At 45.4% G+C, this 19,810-nt stretch overlaps 1 protein-coding gene across 1 annotated transcript in view; it reads left to right on the forward strand.

Moving 5' to 3' along the window:
- The first annotated feature begins 2,332 nt into the window (after window positions 1-2,332).
- Window positions 2,333-19,810, forward strand: part of SLC24A3 (solute carrier family 24 member 3) — a 679,502-nt gene continuing 662,024 nt past the window's right edge. The window contains exon 1 of the mRNA XM_056121654.1: window positions 2,333-2,870. Within this exon, the coding sequence (XP_055977629.1) occupies window positions 2,477-2,870 (394 nt within the window). The 5' untranslated portion in view covers window positions 2,333-2,476. The remainder of the gene's footprint in view (window positions 2,871-19,810) is intronic.

Raw genomic sequence — 19,810 nt, forward strand, 5'->3', positions numbered from 1 at the left:
TTAAGACATGAAAGGCAAATGTTACCTCAGGATTGATGAGGATCCTTATAGTGAAAGATAAATAGCACGTAAGTACTGCATTTACCAAAATTCCATTTCCTGAGAGAAGCTGGTGGAGACTGCAAGATGGCAGATAGAACAAAAAGAAGCTTCTGGGAAAGGGGAGATGGTGCCAAGGGCTCATGTGAATGTCTTGCACACAGGAAGATCAGGTTTGATACTGACATGACTCCAGCCTGGCAGGAGTGACTCTGAGCACTGTGCCTTCACTTCCTTCTCCAGGGTTGTTTTTTGGAAGGAGAAGAGAAGAGGGAGAAGAGGGACCTCCCTTTCCTTCCTGTTAGGGAACCACTGATGTGCTTGATGAAGAACCCCCATGTCCAAGCTACTGAAAGCCTGAGGACCAGTGCCCTTTCCCGAGGATAGTCAGTTGCTTGGTGCTTGGAGGTCTTAGTCTCTGCATTGATTTGCAATCCCCTTCCCAGTTCTATGGCGATTCGACTGAAAAATCATTTCTGTGTATAAAACCTGGATCACACCATCCTTTGTCCCTGAGCTGTTTCATTCTGCAGCCAGTGAGTCTGACACCGTCTCACTCCAGAAAAGGTCATTGGAGCCTCTTTCCTGGTGAGTAGAATGAAGTAGTCTGGAATCGTTTCTGGAACTCTAATACGTTGAGGGGTTGGGCCATGTCTAGCTGTGTGTAGGCTTCCTCCATGCTCTGTGCTCAGGGATTAGTCCTGGTGGTGATCAGGCGGTTATGTGGTGCGGGGTATCAAAGCCAGGCCTGCCTTGTCCAAGGTTACCTGCTGTACAACCCTCCAGCCCCAATAGCAACATATTTTTAATAGCTCTGGGAACCAACGCAGAGGGAACACTGCAGGCTTTTTAGAAAAGCTATTCTCTTCCAGTCTAGTTGGCCAAAATTAACTCTCAAGTCTCCCTGGATGCTGAACAGCTTCGTTGTCCTGCCCTGCTGTCCTCAGAGGCAGTGTGGGATCATCTGGGTGTCTGAGGGGTCAGAGTTCTTCCACAAGTGGGGGCACACTTGGGCAATATGGCTCCTTCTAGATCAAGTGCTGAGACGTGTGTGTGTGTGTGGGGGGGGGGGGAGTCACCTATCCTTTCTTACCTCCTTTGAGGGCTGCAAGCTAAATTCCCCCAAATAGGATTCATGCCCTGTCATCCATACTGATAGCAGGTTGACGCCTGGGTCTTTCCCCAATACACCCTTTGTATTCAGCCTCATCACAAAAAGCCGATCTTGTTCCAGGCTTTGTCCACTTTCCTCGCTGCAGCCCCAGGGAAGTATCACGGGGGAAGGCCCGGGAGAGCGGGTGCTGGAGGACTCGAGGTTTTTAATAGACAACCACTCGGACAGGCAACGCTCGAATTGGATGAGGACAGCTGCAGGGGCACGGTAGACGAGGGACAGTGACCTCAAGCGTCAGCATGGCCTGGTGCTTCCTGTAGAAGAGCCAGGGTGGCCAGGAGGATCTCGCTCGCAGCCAGCTTAGCCCAGCAACAGTGCCTTCCAGCACGATCCGGGAGTGAAGTGTGAGCCCAGCCAGAGGGGGGAGCCCAGGCACCCCGGCGAGCCTTTGGGGAGTCCTGCTTCAGGTCCTAGGACTAGCGCACCAGGGGATCCCCACAAGGGGGCGAAGGAAACCCAGGCGGTCCCCGGGGAGGAGGCCGGCAGGAGCCGCGGCGCGCGCGGGGCAGCCCAGCGCACCCGTGGCTCCGAGTCTCCGGGCAGAGGCCGGGAAGCGGGCGGACGGGACCCTCCGTGGGTTCGGAAAGTTTCTCGGGTGAATCCCTTTTCCTGGAGATCCGCCGGTCGGCGGCGCCGTGCGTTTCTCGAGAGCGTGGCGGGGACCTCCTGAGCAGCTGCCCGCCCCCAGCCCCCGGCACGGAGCGCTCGAACGGTTGCGCGCGGGGCTCCCTCCCCAGCTCAGTCTCCTCCCCACGCGCCCCAGCGCCGCCGTGCTGGCCAGCGCCCGGCCGCGTCCCCCGCGCTGCCCCCCGCCAGTGCCCACGCCGTCGCCGCGCCGCTGCAGGCTGCCCGCGCCCCCGCCTCGCTCCAGGTGCCCGCCGCGCCCCGCCCCGGCCCTGCACGCGGCTCGGCGGCCCCGGCACGCAGACCCCCGGGCCCCCGGCTCCGCGGCCCCCGCCCCCCCGGCTCCCGCCCCACCCCCGCTCCCGGGGTCCCCGACCCCTGAGTGCCCGGCCCTCGCCCCCCCCCCATTCCCCGGCACTGAGCCCCGGAGCCCCCGGCCCCCGGCGCCCCGGCTGCCCCGCACGCGGAGCGGGGAGTAGGCGGGCGGCCCCGCGACGCCCCTGCAGCCGCCAGGCCCTCCTCCCGCCGGTCCTCCTCGCCGCTCCTCCTCCAGCCGCCGCCCCCGCCTCCCGGCAGCCCCCGCCGCCCCCGCCGCGCCGCCGCCCAGGCCGAGCGCGGCGCCCAGCGAGCGTGGGAGCCATGGCGAGCGAGCAGGAGCGCGAGCCCGAGCGCCGGGAGGCGGCCGAGCGGGACGGCGGCGACGGGGACGACGACGACGACGACGAGGGGGAGAGGCAGAGGAAGAAGAAGAAGGCGAGGGAGGCGGCGGAGGGCGGGGACCGCGGGGACGGCGGCGAGCGCGACGCCGGGGAGCCCCGCGGCCCCGGGCGGGCGCGCGGCGGGCGCGCGCGGCGACTGCGAGCGGGGCCGGCCGTGGGCAGCGGGCGGCCGCCGCCGAGGATGCGGAGCCGCGAGGAGGTGGTGCGCGAGCGGCGCCGGGGCCGCCGGAGGGACCTGCTGCTGAGCCAGCTCTGCTTCCTGGCCCTGGTGGCGCTGCTGCTCTGGTCGCTGTCGAGCATGCAGGAGAAGAATGGTGAGTGCGCGCCGCTTGCTTGCCCCGAGTGGGCGCTGCGGCACTGGCGGTCCAGGGGTCCCCGGGCTGGGCGCCGGGCGGACGGGGCCGGACCGGGAGCGCCCGGGGGTGGCGGCCGAGGGCGCCCCTGGCCCCTCGGAGGAGCTCGGGGGCGCCCCTGTTTCTGCCTCTCCGAGGAGCGCGCGGTCGAGGCGCGCTCTGAGCCGGGCTACCTGTGCCTCCTGGCGCTGCCCGTAACTGCCTGCTGGAGAGGGGCGGGGGAGAGGGGGTGTTGGGGACAGCCACTCCCAGCCAATTCAGTAAGGCCAGGAGTCAAGTTGTCCTGGAAGATTGGCCACCTGCGCAGGTGGCCACCTGTACACTCTCTGGCTGATCGGGAGCACGAAGGGGCGATGGTTGGCCAACTCCCAGTTCTCCGTATGTTCTTCCTAGAGAACAGGTGGACGGGGAGAAAACTCGGTGCCCACCTTTCCGTACCAGGTGCGAGACTTGTAATAGGACAAAAGTGTTGGCCACTTGGCCAGTGTCCCCCACCCCCTAAGTAGGCAATTGGGGGCACACTGGAAAGATCGAGATTGCCGGGAGGGCAGTATTAGGGTCAGGTACTGTTATTGGGGGTGCAGAGATCTATTTGTGCCCCTAAGGATTGTAGAATTTGGTGTGGGGCCGCTGGGCAAATTTCTGAAAAGGGGGCGGTGGGCCAAATGAGTTTGGGGACCTCTGTACTTCCAAGGCCCACTCCTGGGGAAAACGGATCTCCTCTTGGACTTGCAGCTGGAAGAAAAGGCTTGGTCTGCGTGCGCTGCCTGCGTCTCTGGTGCTCTCTCTGCGCATCGCGGTACGGTCTTCCCAGCGAGTCCATCCTTCAAGCCAGAACTCCCATCTTTGCCCTTGGCGTTTCTTGATTTCGTGGAGAACTCATCTCAGGAGAATTGTCTGTTGAAAACAGGCGGGACACCGGTGTGCAACTGCCTGATGAAAGAGGGAATAGTTGGAAGATAAAGGAAGAGAATACTTGTAAAACCATTTTCTGTCCCAGTGGTTGGGCTAGTACTGTCCCTGAGAAGACAGCTGTCTAAGTGGTTGGAGAAAAAGCAGACACGCAGTCGGGGTTTGGATTTAAGTTGAACAAAGCTCTAACAAGGTGTTAAGGAGTGCAGAAGCAGGGCATTTTGGTAGGGTTGCTAAAAGATATTTAAAGGTGCTATCCGTTTCAAAAGGCAACACCCTTGATTTTCTGGACTGGTGTTTCATGGTGAAAGGTTTTGATTCGGGTCTTAGCAGACCTCCTTTTTTCCAGGGTTTTCTTCTGGGAAAACCCTGCTTAGGGAACGTTCCTGGTGGTGTTTGGGGAACCCTATGCATTGCTGGGGATCGAATCATATGCAGTCCTAGCACCTTTTCCTCTGTATGATCTCCCCGGCCCCATGTCTTAGCAGACGACTCAACAGACTTCAACATATATGGTAATATGAGTCTGTCCTGGTGCTCAGTTGAGCTGCTAAAACTCTAGCTCCGAGTCCCAGATGTCTGGCTGTGGGGACTGACATCGGGAAGGGAACTGGGCCAGGTGGGGAAGCTGGACCTCTCCAAGGGCAGTCAGACCTGCCTCATTGAAGTTATTTATCAATTCTTTAGAAAAGAATTTTCATTAGGCCCCTTTTAATCTTTCCTATATATATTTTTTCCAAGTGAGTGGTGGTATGTACCTTTGAAAAGGGCCTTTCCAAGTCAATTATATTCCAGCTATTTTTTTTTTTTTCGTGCCTGTTGGGGCTCTGCAAGCCATGGTAGAGTTCCTACTGCTTCCCAAGATCTAAGAGATAATCAGCCAACATGATACCTGGAATGTCATTTTGGTGGTGGTGGTGTGTGTGGGGGGGGTGTTGTTGGGCCACACCCAAAGGAGCTCAGGGGTTATTTCTGCCTCTGTGCTCAGGGAACACTTCTAGTGGTGCTCAGGGAACCATATGGGGTGCCAGAGATTGGACTTGGGTTGACTATATGCAAGGTAAACACCATCCTCACCCTGGCCCCTGGAATGTCATTCTGAAATGGTGTTTCTAGCAAATGCATTTTGGTTCAGTTGCCACCCACTTATATTTAACTTCACAGTGCAGCCGTTTTTCTCTCTTCACTTAGGTTTTTCTCTTTTTACCTTTCCTATTCTCTCTTCATCTTTTTACATTTCCTATTATCACTTCATCTTCAACCCCTTAAATAAATTTAGGGTATGAGAAGGTCCCCACCCTAGGAACTCCCAGAAACTGAACAGTACAAAGCCAGCGGTTTTAAGATGGTGGGGTTGGGGTTGCCATGTTTCATTGTACTTCTGTTGAAAATCACCTTTTCTTCTATTGGATATTGATAATTTCATTCTGTATGAACAATAAAACTTTGCAGCAAAGCACAAGTTTCAAGGGATCATTTTAAAAGATATTAATCTGCAAATGATTATTTTGCTGGCAGGGGTTTTTATTCAGCCAAAGTTAAACATATCACTGACTTTTACCCTGGAATCTTGACTGTTTCTCTGCTAAATGTGATACAAAATCTGGACCTAGCCTTATTTGAGAGACACTGTGACTTAGAGTCCAGAGTGATCCTCTTATTGAAACACAGCCGAGGGTATAGAAGGGTTTAAAAAAGGAAAAGAAAGAAAAACTGAGGTGACCTGGCTTTATTCTCTCAACTCCTTTCCTGGTATTTCTGTTTCCAGGGAGGACTCAGCTTTGTAATATTTATATAACCATGTAGGCACCCCTTCATATGATCAAAGGTAACATTTTTACTTATTCACCTCAAAAGGCTTGTAATGGTTACCATTAAATGTAACCTCTCAAAAGTTACTTTTTTTAACATATTGATTTTTTTTAAATGAATATCCTTTTTTTTTTTCCCCCTACCAACCCCAAACCAAAGTGGAGACAATGTTGTTTAGTGTTTGTAATCCTATGGAATATGAGCTCTGGAAATCAAATCAAACTAGGAGTCCATTGTTTTCTGCTGAGATGGTGCATGCATGTGGTTTAACTGAGGTCAGGAAGGGTTAGAGTTGGACCAAGAAGCTAATTCTAACAACTAAACTTCAGTAAAAATAATCATTGGAACTTGAGTTAAATTCTGGCTTTAATTCCAGTTACTGTGCTAAGTAGACTTTATGGACATTTCCTATTTAATCTGAAAACCCTGTTTGTAGATTTTCGAGTCTTCAGCAGCAGCGAGAGAGAAGTGACTTGGGTGCTCTTATTGTCAATGAAGGTCTCAATTTCGTCTTTTAAAAGCCAATTAAAATAAGATTTGCTAATGGGGATTTTATTTCTCGTTTGCTTTACTGAGGAAATACCTTTGTATCTAGAGGAATGGGCTGGGCCTCACCTGGTGGTAATCAGGGCTTACTCCTGGTATTCTGCTCAGGGACCATCATTCCTTCTGGTGCTCAGGAAACCATGTTCAGTGCTGTGGATTGAGCCAGGGTCAGCTCTGTGTAAGGAAAATTGCCTTAACCCTTGTTATATGTCTCTAGCTCCTAACTTGCTACATTTTGTATGGCTGATAACTGCTTAAGTTTTTCTTTAAAACAAGGAATCTGGTTCTTTTTCTAAAACTGATGTGGATAAAGCCAGGGTTTCTAACTCAGAAATAATTATAGACATTTCTCCTAGATGGTTTGCTTCCATTGAGGAGGAATGTAAGCATGAATATTGGCAGATGAATAGTGGAGAAGAAAAATTATACATACACACATATTTAAACATCTTTCTGAATTTTGAGATACTTTCTGTCCCAATATTACCGTATTTCAAATCACCCTGAAACTTACTGGTGAAGAATAACCATCTTGTATTTTTGCTCATGGATTCTTTGAGTCAGGAGTTTGGACAGAGTATGGTGGGGATAGCTTTTCTCTGTTCTGTCATGTCTAGCCCCTCAGATGCAGAGGTTGAAGATAGTGATTTAACAGCTGGGTATGGAAGCCACCTGAAGACAACATCACTTCCTTTCTGTGGTTGACGCCAGCTCTTGACTGAATCTCAGGTGACTTGTCAACCAGAATACTTAGAAGTTTCCTTTGCATGTGCTTCCATTTGAACTTCCAGAGCATGGCAGCTGGATTCCAAGGAAAAGTGGGAGATGATGGTGTTTATATGAATTAGCTGGTAAAGTCAATTGTATCACATCCACTATTTTCTTCTGGTCAAGACAGCGACATTTGTTCAAGGACAGGAGACATAGATGGCATCACTCGCTCCCTGGCTGAGTGTTAGGTTCCATCATGAGGAGAGTGTTCATGGTGTGGAAACTTTGTTGTGGCTGTTTTTGAAAAACTGAGGATCTAAACAAATAATTACTTGCGTGATTTAATAGTTTACAACATATACATGTTTACATATTCATTGCATTTTTGAAATACATTCCAAACATGCAAAGTTGCTGCTCATCTTAGCTTCTGTGGGATCCAGAGGAGCTCTTTAGAAAGAGGACTGTGGTGAAGATTTGAACTGCAGATTTCAGTTTCAGGTCAGAGAGCCCATCTTTTTTTTTTTTTTTTGAACCCATCTTTAGCACCTTGGATTTCCATTCTCAGGGGACTGGCCCTAATCTTTGCATCCCTGTGCAGCCTTCAGGGAGAAGTGGCTGTGTCCACTCCTATTCTTCCCAAGTTGACCTCATTTCTTAAGAGGAGTTCTTGTGATAAAAATTCGCAGGACCTCACTGGCTAGCACACTCTTTTATTTTTCATGCTTTATAATTCTGCCCCCAATCCAGCAAAGTTGCTGCTGTTTCCTATTTTTTTGTGGGTTAAAATGGAACTGCAGGAAGGTAGAGTGCCTTGCCTACTGTCCTCCCTCCCCCTCCCTTGCTCTCCCTTGCCCCACCTTCTCCCTCCCTTCCCCCACTCCCTCCTCTCTCTCTCTCTCTCTCTTTCTCTCTCTCTCTTTTTCTGTTTAGTTTTGGGGCCACATTGGCTGTGCTAAAGGCTCACTGCTTGCTCTGCTGGCTGGAAGGACCAAAAAGAGTATCAGGGATAGACCCCAGGCCAGACATATGCAGAGCAAGCACACTACTCCCTGTATGTTGCTCTGGCCTCTGGTGTCACTTTCTTAAGTGTCAAGTTTTGAACCCAAGCCCCCCACATCAAAAGCTCCTGTACTGCATTTCCTAGCCTGGGCTTGGGAGGACATGAATAGAAGATAGGAATCAAACAGCCTTTTTCAGTCAACTGGGAGTAAAGGAGTAACAGAAGGTTGGCTTCACAGAAAGCAGTATTTTAGAAACACATTGCTTTTCAACCTTTTCTATTTTCTGCATAAACATATACATATATAGATAGATGTGTCTCTTTCCTCCTGGCTTTTCTTAGCTGTTCATCAACCCAGATTTTTCTCAAACATTTCCTCTACTTGCAAGCTTTGAATCCTTGTGGGAAGATATATATATATATTTTTTACCCCGGAGGGTTGGCAAAGCCAAAAGAATTGCAAAACCAGCCATTTGCTGAGAATTCCAAGGTCTAGTGGAAATTGGCTGATAGGACTAGAGTTTGGCAACTCTAAGGAGATTTATTTTCTTCTGAGTGAAGTAATTTGGGTAGCGGAGGTTTTCTAGTGCAGTCTTTTCTAATGGAGAAACTGAGGCATGGAGTTCAGAAAATTCAACTTGAACATGCAGAAAATATGCCTGAAGCAGTATCGCTAACAGATGCTGCTTCTGGTAAGATAACTTTTTTTTTCTGTATCTTTAGGACTTTTTCTGCTTTTAAGTTCTGTCACACTTGTTTTTGTTTGTTTTGTTGTGGGGCCACACCTGGTGAGATTCAGAGCTTACTCCTGGCTCTGTGCTCAGGGATCACTCCTTGTGGGCTCAGGAGACCATATGGAATCCTGGGTATCAAACCTGGGTCAGCTATGTGCAAGGCAGGTACCTTATCCACTGTACTATCACTTGTACTATCAACTCAGTGGCACTTGGTTGGGAATTGTTTTTATCAGTTGCAGTGGTTTTAAATATGATTTTATCCTGTAGAATCTAAGACTCTGAAGTTTGATGGATTTGAATTAAATTTTTCTGAGTAATGTGATGGGCCTGACCCAGGCAGTTTGAATTACTGAGTCACAATTTATGAGACTGGATGACATTTCCTCAACTTCTCTGTGACTGCAGGTCTCACAGGGCCCATGTCATCTCTTTGGAACCCTCTTTCGGCTTCTGGAGGTGGGGTGGTGCTTCTCATTGATGCTGGTCCTGGAAACCTTCCAGTCACTCACTAGTTTCCCAAACTCTGGTTTTACCTTTGTAAATTGTTCTATTATGAGACCTTTATTCAGTGACACCCCAGAGCCAGTTCCTGGCTGGTACACACCAGGACACAAAGGGACCTTTGTTTATTCATGTGATGAATACCTGACAGACTTTTGATGAGTTGCTGGGGACAGTGATGCTGGGGACAGATACCCAAACTCTTGTCTCATGGTTCTGGGACTTTGCTGAAAAAAGAAGGATCAGACAACTCATTTTAAATAATTATGCCTGATATGAATGTTATGGAGGAAGCATAGGTGGTCAGAAGAAGCTGGAATCTTGGGGTAGGGGGAAAGGAATTACATTGCTAAAGGATAGGGGGACAAAAAGGAAAACTCAAAAAACTGGGTAAAATGGGCCAGAGAGTGACTACAAGGGGTCAAGGCCTTCTACGTGGCTGACTCCCAGGTCAATCCCAGGCATCACATATGGACCCATGAGCACTGTCAGGAGTGATCTCAAGGACATATCACGTGGCCCCCAATCCGCAACCTCTCCCACAAGAGAAAATTGGGTAAAAGACATAGGAAGGCTATTTATAAAGCAAAGCATCAGTTGAAAATGACAACTAGAGAAGTAAAAATTTTCAGTTTTCGTCATTCTCAAGAAAATTTAAACTTGAAAGTCATCATTTAGTAGTATCAGAATGGCAAAAAAGAAAGAAAACATAATAATAATAATAATAATTAATAATAATATCAAGTGTTGGACAAGGTGAAGGGGAGACAATTTTTCTAATTGCTGGAAGGGATAAAAATTGCTATCCCCCGATGCTGTGGGAGATGCAGTGATATGGTCAGGTGCAAAGTTTAGGTGAATGAGGCCTTGTTTTTCTTGCAAGGTTGCTCTGTACAGAATGGGGGAGGGTATTATATTATCAATATATAGACATTTCTGTCTTAGATAGATATTGGATAGACCTGGAGCCTGAGAGATGGTAGAGTGGGAAGGGTGCTGGCCTTACATTGGGTGGCATGGGCTTATCTCTGGGCCTCAGATGGTCCCCAAAGTGCCGCCAGGAGTGATCCCAGTGCACAGCTGGGTCTGCCTCCCACTCTCCCGCACAAAAAAAAACTAGAGACTGGAGCGATAGTCCAGTGGGTAGGGTGCTTGTCTTGCATGTGGCCAACCTGGGCTTGAACTCCCAACATCTCCTATATAGTCTCCCAAGCATTGATAGAGTAATTCCTGGATATAGAACCAGGAGTAACCCTGAGTATTGCTGGGTATGGCTTCCGAAAAACAAACAAAACTAAAGAAAGAAAGAAATTGTCTAGACCTGTCTGTGACCATGTAGCATATTGGTTATGACTTTCGAACATAACTTTTTGAACTTCTGATCATAGAGATTAGGTAGACATTGAGAGGACATTTCTGGAGTTGTCCAAATTAAATTTGCTTACTTAAACCATATGAAACCTTACCCTCATTCCTTTTTTTATTAGTCATTCTTTACATCTAGGAGAGGATGAGCAAGAAGAATATCTCTGACCTAGTTTGAATGGGCTGGAATGATAGCACAGCGGGTAGGGCGTTCGCCTTACAAGTGGCCAACATGGCCGACCCGAGTTCAATTCCTCCGCCCCTCTCGGAGAGCCCGGCAAGCTACCAGGAGTATTCGATATGCCAGACACAGTAACAACAAAGTCTCCAATGGAGACGTTACTGGGCCCGCTCGAGCAAATCGACGATCAACGGGAGGGCCTAGTTTGAAGACATTTCATGTTTACAACTTTATGTTTTCCTCCTTAATTTTCCCCTTTATGCTTCTGCCTTGCTTGACCTTATCAAGTCATTTGCACTGGAGCTTCAAGGCAACAGAAAGTAACAGACATATTTCCTGAGTAGGACTTGGACATTGAGCCAAGGTGTGTAAGGAGGGTGATGGGCAACCAGGAGGAAGGCAGGCAACATAAACAGCTTCACGACATTGACTCATTAATGTTATTTCTAAGAAAGTGAATGAAACATTCATTTTTGGATGTTTTGTCCTTGGTTACTGGTAAAGCATGTGGGTGGTATATGACTGTTAAAAGTCAAGATTATAAAAAGTTGCTATAGATAAATATCTGTGAATAGTGTACATGAGGTGTGAAATTGTGTCTTTAATTCTATAGGTCTTAATTTTCTCTGCCTGTTATAAATATCTGCTTACTCAAAACCTTATTTATGTCTGAGTCCTGGTCCTAGATTTTGCTCTGGTGCTCTGGGGTATAACTTAAGCATTATGTTGTTTTATTCTTAAAGCATTTTATTTATTCATTCAGTGTGCAGTTAGACTGGGCACCATTGGATTAGGTTAGTGGTTAGTATTTACCATATTATAGCTATGTCAGTGATTTTTATGGCTAAATTGTGAAATACACTGACTTGCATTTTTTTGTCTAAATGTAAACTTATTTTTCTGTTTAGTTTTCTAAGCCTTTCAAACTAATTGAAGCTTTTTCCTCCAGTTGCCTTCATAGCCTCTTCATGTGTACACTGCTATTTGATGTTCTCTCTAATTCTCTGAGAAAGTCTTGACTATATTTTTCTGTCCTATTCTAGACAGGTGACCGTCTGATCTCCAGCCCAGCCTCCTTTCATCCTCCTTGTCTTTTTTTTTTTTTCCACAGCTCTTCCTATGTCCGCAACCTTGTTTCCTGGAACTGATGTGTATGTAATTTTTGGTTTATTCCTTCCTTTGGAGTATACATTTTGGGGATCACACACTATAGGTGCCTCCTATAACAAGAGGTATGGAAAGTAAAAATTTCAGATTTGGGGTGTCTGAACATATATTCTGTTCCCACACTTAGAAGATGGGTTAGGGGTAAATTTTATTGGAAACTTTCTTTTTCCCTCACGATTTTGCAGGCATTGTTCTGTCATCTTCTGGCTTTCAGTGTTACCTCTGAGAAGTATGATGCTGAGTTTTAAAAATTTTATATATTTATTCTTTTGTTTATTTTTGGGCCACAGCCGGCAATGCCCAGGGGTTACTCCTGGCTCTGCACTCAGGAATTACTTCTGGCAGTGCTTGGGGGACCATATGTGGTGCCTAGTGTTGGATAACATTGGATATGCTTCTCCTGCAGAGAGCTTAGGTTTATTGAGTTACTTCCACAGCAGTTCCCTTGAGGCAATCCAATTCCATTAACCACTTATAATCCTATATTGCTTTTCTCTTCCCTTTATGTCATTTGCATGGCTTGGCAAAGTCCTTTTTGTATAGACACAGGAAGACAGTTAATGCTATTCTTTGCAACATGAGAGTTAATTGACTTCAAAATAGTATTTACTCCTAGGCATCCATATTTACTAGATTTAAGCCTCAGTTGCCCTTAGTTCCTAGCACTCCAAAAGCAGGGTACCAATGAAGGGACTGGATAGACCCAGAGCAAGCTGTAAGCTACCCTGGCATCTAAAGGGGACAAGCTAAGCACCGTAAGTATAATAAGTTAAGAGCATGGTCATGGAACAAATTCTGTCATGATCCCAAAAGAAGTAACTGAATAGAGACCCTGATGGGGTTAGGAGAGACCAACCTGGCCTGAGAACTGTGGTTTGGGATATATAGTGAGATGTGTCAAAGAAGAGCCAGGCTTAATATATAAGCTTAATATATCTCTTACTGTGTTCATACAAAATGACTAGAAATATTATAAGAAGTAAATTTACTGTAATTGTTTAAATGGAGGAAAGGAAAAAGCAATACATCCTAGATGGAATCTCGTCCTTGAGTGGATCTCCTAATAATCTGGAGTTTTGAACCCTCAGATGAGATTTTTGTCCTTGAGTTAATCTCCTAGAACTTCCCCTGAAGGAGTGGTTTTACCTCTGTTTGTTGTTATGGCAATATTCAACCCCACCTATGTGTACCCCCACCCTTCATGGTTTCTCTGTAACTATGCTGTAATGGGAAATAGGGGACTAGACAAGGATTGGAAGTAGAGAACTTTGAGGTTTATAAAGAGACTTAGATGATGGAACTATAATTACGGGACTACAACCAAAATTACAAGTACGATTGTACTGTAAGGAAGATATCGGACTATGCTGGGGAGGAGAGAGAAATAAACTGACTACCAAAACAAGCCTGGGGTCCTGTTTCCCCATTCTCCCAGTCCTTCGTCAGTCAGTCCAGTCCATCGACGAGCGCCAGCCAGTGTAATGGTTCTCGGCCAACCAATGCTCAAGTTCCGCATGCCCACCATGGTTTTCTTTGGAAACTCAAACCTAGAATTGAATCTGAGCTGGCTATGTGCAAGGCATGGGCCCTAGCTTCTATACTATCTTTCCAGCCCCTGAGTTTTAAAAGTTTTAGTATGAAATTCTCTCTCCTGCGCAACCCCACAAGCATATGTGCTGGTAATGTTTGGTGAGATAATCATTATCTGATAATTGTAATTTTTTTGTTCATGCAATTTCTGAACACTCACTTATTTTCGTTAATCTGGATGCTTTTGTTCATGAGAAATGTTCTTGAGAAATGTTTATGAGAAACAGTCTTGTTCCTGATGTTCCTTTCACTCTCAATGGAATCACCATCTCCGAATGCAGTTATATATACCTAGGTCGAGAAATCAACATGATGAATGACCTGGCACCTGAGTTGCGCAGGAGGAAGAGAGCAGCTTGGAATGCCTTCAAGAGCGTTGAAGAAATAACTAAGAGGACAAAGAACCTCCAGCTCCGAGCACATCTCTTCGATTCCACTGTTCTTCCTGCATTAACATATGCCTCAGAGACCTGGGCCCTACGAAAACAGGATGAGAACGCTATTTGGGTCTCTCAAACAGGAATCGAAAGAGCTATGCTTGGAGTATCACACTTCACTCAAATGAGAGATAGAATCTGGAGTTCCGATCTCCGTCAACGCTTAAGAATCAAGGACGCTGTCTCATTTGCCAAGACATCAAAAATCAGATGGGCCTGACTCATAATGAGGTTTAAAGACAACTGCTGGACTAGAGCCATTACTGACTGGATTCCACGGGATGTCAAAAGACCGCATGGATGCCCACCTACAAGATGTTCATACTTCTTCGTCAAGACCCTGAATGATCGGATTGAGGCTCTGCATGTTCCTAGAATGAGCAGATGTCATTGGGCTATGCTAGCATGCAACAGGGATGAATGGAGACGTTACTCGCACCCACTCAAGTAAATCGATGAGTAACGGGGTATCAAGTGATCAAGTGATCAAGTGTATGCTTTTGTCGTTTATATGTTGGAACTTGTGTTTTTATCCTATGCTTATTTATTCTGTGCTTATTTTCATCTTTTTCTGTGTGGTCTGTTATTTGGATGATTGACTTAAATAAACCTTGTGATTTTTTTTCATAATTTCACTTCTGATTCATAAGTTCTTCTTTTTGCTCTGATTTCTGTAGATTTTTTCTTTGAAATTATAGTTTAGGTAATAGGCTTGCATTAGACTTCAGGTTTCTGGTTTTGATGTACATAGCAAATCCCACCACCAATATCAATCTTAGATTTTCTCATTCAATTCTCCAATTATTTCCCTGAGCTTTTATTTCATGCTGTCATATTTTTAATTTTCAAGGACTTTCATTTGTTTTTAGCAATATCCTATTCTGTTTCATGAATATATGATCTCTTGTATCCTTAAGTAGGATAGTTGTCTTGGAGAGTTTCTATCCCCTAATAGGCTTTGTGTCTCCAATCTGCTATTGTATCTCTGCTTTAAAAATTTTTTTTTCTATATTATGTGCTATCTTTGATGTCAGATAATCCGTGGCATGTACTCAAATTTAAGTGAACTATTTAAAAGATGACTGGAAATGGCAACATGAGGGTCTGCACATTGCACCTCTGTGTGGTCATCTGACTGTGTCACTGGGCAGGCCTCCATGTCTCTAGTTTTCAGTCTTTATCAGTGGTGGTCAGATTTCCCAGGTTCTCTCAGTATCCTCTCTTGGGGGGAGAAGACTTGACTGCTTCTGGGAATCCAGTAAGAAAATGAGAAAGAGAAAAGACCTGACAATGGGATAGATTTGTTTAGAAATATTCTTCTCGGCTGAAGATGTCAAGGGCAAGTGTGGGTATGAAGAACTGGATTACTCATCTAGATAAACCGGGGGGTCATTCCAATGATTCAATTCTTACTCCTCCCCTCTTTCCCTCTCTTTCTGAATACCACATTTCTCTCTTGTAGGTGCTGTACACATGAACAAAATGAGTGTTTCTTGGAAGACTCATGGTCAGGGGTAGGATTAAGATTTAGTCTTTACCATGTCTTTTCCTTTTAAGGTAAAAATTTTGAGCTAGTTGGAGTTACACATGCAGTTGTAAGAAATTATAAAAAGAAATTTCTTGTATAGTTTTCCCAGTTATCTTCAATGGTAACATTTTGTACAATTAAAATATAGTATTTCAGTCAGGATAATGATATTGAAACAATCCACTGACCTTAATGGGCCTTCCCTAGTTTTATTTGCATATGTAAATGTGCATGTAGGTATTAAGTTTTGTCCAACTTTATCACTGGTGTAGGTTCCTATAACTGCCACAGTGAACACATCTAGGAAGTCTACTCTCACAAGGATAACTTGTATTTTTATAATTACACATATCCTTTGAAGCTTTTTTAAGTAGAAGGAATAATTCAGTAATTCCTATCACCTGTTCCAAAACATTTTTGGATAAAAAAGTTTTATCTTTAAAAAAAGGGTAGGAAGTAAAGGCAATTCTACTATAGTAGTGCATTATTTATCAAAGATTGTAAATTCAGAGAAATGAGCATGAAGTTAATCTATGCAATTAATAAAAAATTATTGTTAATTAAATTAGGACATGGAGGTTTTTCTCCATCATTGCAGTTTGATTAATTTCAGATTTGGTAACCTGAACTCAGTGATACGTAAGTTTCTTTGATATTTTTTTTTCATTTGCACAATATTTCTATATAAATGCTTCGTGAAAGCAGTTTATTTGGGTAACTCGTTTATTGTGTTAGAGTTCAGATGTGCTATTTGTAGAGTATAAAAGATGGAAGTCTTACTGGGAAAATTTCTCTCTTAGCATCTCAGTTTATGTTTGAAGAATCTTGTGTCAAAGAGAATTTAAGTTGGGACCTTATCCCAGGGTTTATAACTTCAGGTTTAGTAAATACTTATTGAGAAAAGCACCTGAAATAAATGAGCAGAAATCCATCTAATATAAAAAGACTCATCACTTCTATCACTTGTCATCCCATTGCTCATCAGTTTGCTTGAGCGGGTACCAGTAACATCTCCATTCGTCCCTGTCACGTGCTAGCATAGCCCAATGGTGTCTGCCCACTCCAGGAACACGAAAAGCATCAAGCCATTCGTTTAGGTCTTGATGAAGAAGTCTGACCATCTCATAGGGGGACACGAGATGTCCCCCTTTCGTGGCCAGATACACAATGCAATTTGGAGGCGACTGTTGGACTAGAGCCATTACCGACTGGATTCCATGGGACGTCAAAAAGACTCATCACTGTATTATTGTATCACAGTCATTCTGTTGTTCATTGATTTCCTCGAGCAGGCACCAGTAACGTCTCCATTCAGACTAGCCTTGAGTTTTTAGCAAGTGCCACATTGGAGGCTCTTTCAGGGTCAGGAGAATGAGACCCATCATTGTTAATGGGTTTTGGCATATTGACTATGCCACAGTGAGTTTGCCAGACTCTGCCGTGCAGGCAGGATAATCTCGGTAGCCTGCCAGGTTCTCCAAGAGCAAGAACTAGACAGAGGTCTTCCGGGAGCTTGGTTTTATAGTCTCTGGATCTTGGTCATTGATGGGATTACATGGTGCGGGTGGGGGGTGGGCAGTGGCAGTTGGTGGGTGTAACTGTCTAGCTACTGGAAGATGGATCTGGGTGGAGGAGGCCCAGTCCCGATCTGAGCAGGCTTGGAGATCTCAGTCCCGGGTCCCACACACCTGGATTCCTGTGCCAGTTTCTTGATACTTGAGGCTTGTCCAAGAGTGTGAAGAGTGGTCTCAAGCATGGCTGTGGCTGGTTCCGGAGGTCTTCAGCTCATAGTGAAATTATTTCAAATTCTAAAATCTTTTATTCTGATGCCAAGTATTGAGCCCAGGGCTTCATACATTCAAGATAAGAATCCTACCACTGAGTTAGATCTATTCTGCAAGAACTGCTTTATCTTGTTTGTCTTTGAGCCACACCTGGCAGTCCTCAGGGCTTACTTCTTGCTTTTCAGGAATCACTCCTGGGGGAATCAGGGAGACCATATGGAGTGGATCAAACCTGAGTTGACCATGTGCAAAGACAAATGCCCTACCTGCTGTACTATTGCTCCAACCCCCTCCAAGAATGGTTTTGAAGTACTACAATTTTGTTTGGAATTATTTGGCATGTAGTGTAGTCACTATATGAAGAAAGTTAAGGAACTTCAGAGTGAATGGTTTTCTATAGCAAATTCTGTATTTCCTTAATTACTCACCCTCCTTTAGGAGAAAGTTAACATCACTATTTTACCTTCTATCTAGGCATCTCATATATAACTATTAGAATTATTGGTCATTTTTTAGAGTGTCAGTTCATGTTTTGGTTGTTGTTAGAGGTCCTTAATCTTAAAAGATTCTAACTTTTTCTGTCCCCCTCGTGTTATGTTACAGTTCTGTTAAATAATTACTCCCTCCAAATGAAAGTTTCCTAGGAACGTAACCCAGGCTTTGAATATCATTTGCTGGGGCCACAGCAACAGATAGTACAGTGAGTAGGACATTTGCTTTGCATGTGACCAACCTGGTTTGATGCCCGGAGCCCCATATGGTCCACCAAGCCACCAGGAATGATCCCCGAGTGCAGTCAGGAGTAAGCACTGAGTACTGCCAATGTGGCCCCAAGAAAAATCGAAAAACAGTAAAAATCTTGTATTAATTAACTTGTTTGTTTGTTTGTTTGTTTTTGTATTTGGGTCACACAATGCTCAGGGGTTACTTCTGGCTTTGCACTCAGGAATTTCTCCTGACATTGCTTGGGGGACCGTATGGGATGTCGGGGATCAAACCGGAGTCAACTGCATGCAAACACTCTACCTGCTGTATTATCACTCTGGCGCATTAATGAACTTTTAAGTGGGCTATTGGTCATTTGAAGTCACAAGATTTAATGGGGTCTGTGTTGAAAGGATATACATTGAGTTTACATTCAATAAATCTGAGCATAATGACAGAACAAATTCATACATTTTATGTTGTGGCATATTTCCACCACATATTTTATTTTATTTTAATTTTTTATTTATTTTATTTATTGAATCACTGTGAGAGCACATACAAAGCTTTCGGGTTTAAGTCTTGGTCATACAATGAAACACCCGTCCCTTCACCAGTGCCCATTCTCCACCACCAAATACCCTAGTATACCCTGATCCCACACCCTCGCTCTACCTGTTGGGCAGATGATTTTCACATTACTCTCTCTCTACTTTGATTGCATTCATTATTTTGACACCTGACCCACCATTATTATTTGGGATTTTATGCCAAAACTCAGATCTGCTAAAAAGGCAACAGTAGACAATTTGTTTTCTATTGCTGGTTATGAATAACATAAGATGTCGGGCAGTTGCAGTAGTAGCTGTGCAATATTGAAATTCCAAAATTTTAACAATTAAATCTGGAGGAATTTCTGCCAAAACCTCCTGGGTTCTGAGATTTGTTCCTGAGTCTCTGGGATCATGGCTGTTTAGCAGCTTGATCAGGAGCCAGAGAGGCCATTTGTGTGCAGTGACTTGGGGTCTCATTGGAACAGGGAGGAAAGGGCCGGCTCCACCCCCATCCTGTGAGGCCCCACGTGTCTCCTCACTGTGGACCCAAACCTGACTGTCCAGTGGCCTCTGGAGGATGGTGGCAACCGGGCCATCAGGGGGAACAGGCCAAGACATGAAACCTATTCCCACCTGGGGTGGCCCAGCACCTGTAACCTACTGCAGGGAACAGAGGCCTTTCTTTCTTTCTTTCTTTCTTTCTTTCTTTCTTTCTTTCTTTCTTTCTTTCTTTCTTTCTTCTTTCTTTCTTTCTTTCTTTCTTTCTTGTGAAACACCATGAAGTACCACTGTAGACTTACAATTTTTTGTGCTTGGGTTTCAGTTATACAATGATCGAGTACCCACCCCTCCACCAGTGCCCATTCTCCACCTCCAGTGCTCCCGGTATCCCTCCCACCACCAATTCCTCCATTCCACCCCACCCCTGTGGCATGGTATTCCCTTTTGTTCTCTCTCTCCTTTTGGGTGCTGTGGTTTGCAAAAGAGGCATTGAGTGGCAATCATGTTCAGTCTATAGTCTACTTTCAGCATGCATCTCTCATCCTGGGAGGATCTTCCCAACACCATTTATTTGGTGCTCCCTTCTCTAGCTGAGCTGCCTTTTCCTCTAGCATGTGCGGCTGGCCTCCAAGCCCTGGAGTGAACCTCCTGGTACTTATCTTGTATTTTGTTACTTTATATTCCCCAGGTGAATGCAATCTTTCTATGTCTTTCCCTCTCTTTCTGACTCATTTTACTTAGCATATTACTTTCCATGTAGTACCAATTGTATGTAAATTTCATGACTTCATCTTTTCTAATAGCTGCATAGTACTCCATTCTGTAGATGTACCAAAGTTTCTTTAACCAGTCATCTGTTCTTGGGCA

This window comes from Sorex fumeus, unplaced genomic scaffold, assembly GCF_029834395.1.
Source record: "Sorex fumeus unplaced genomic scaffold, SorFum_2.1 ptg000044l, whole genome shotgun sequence".
NCBI classification, from domain to species: Eukaryota; Metazoa; Chordata; class Mammalia; order Eulipotyphla; family Soricidae; genus Sorex; species Sorex fumeus.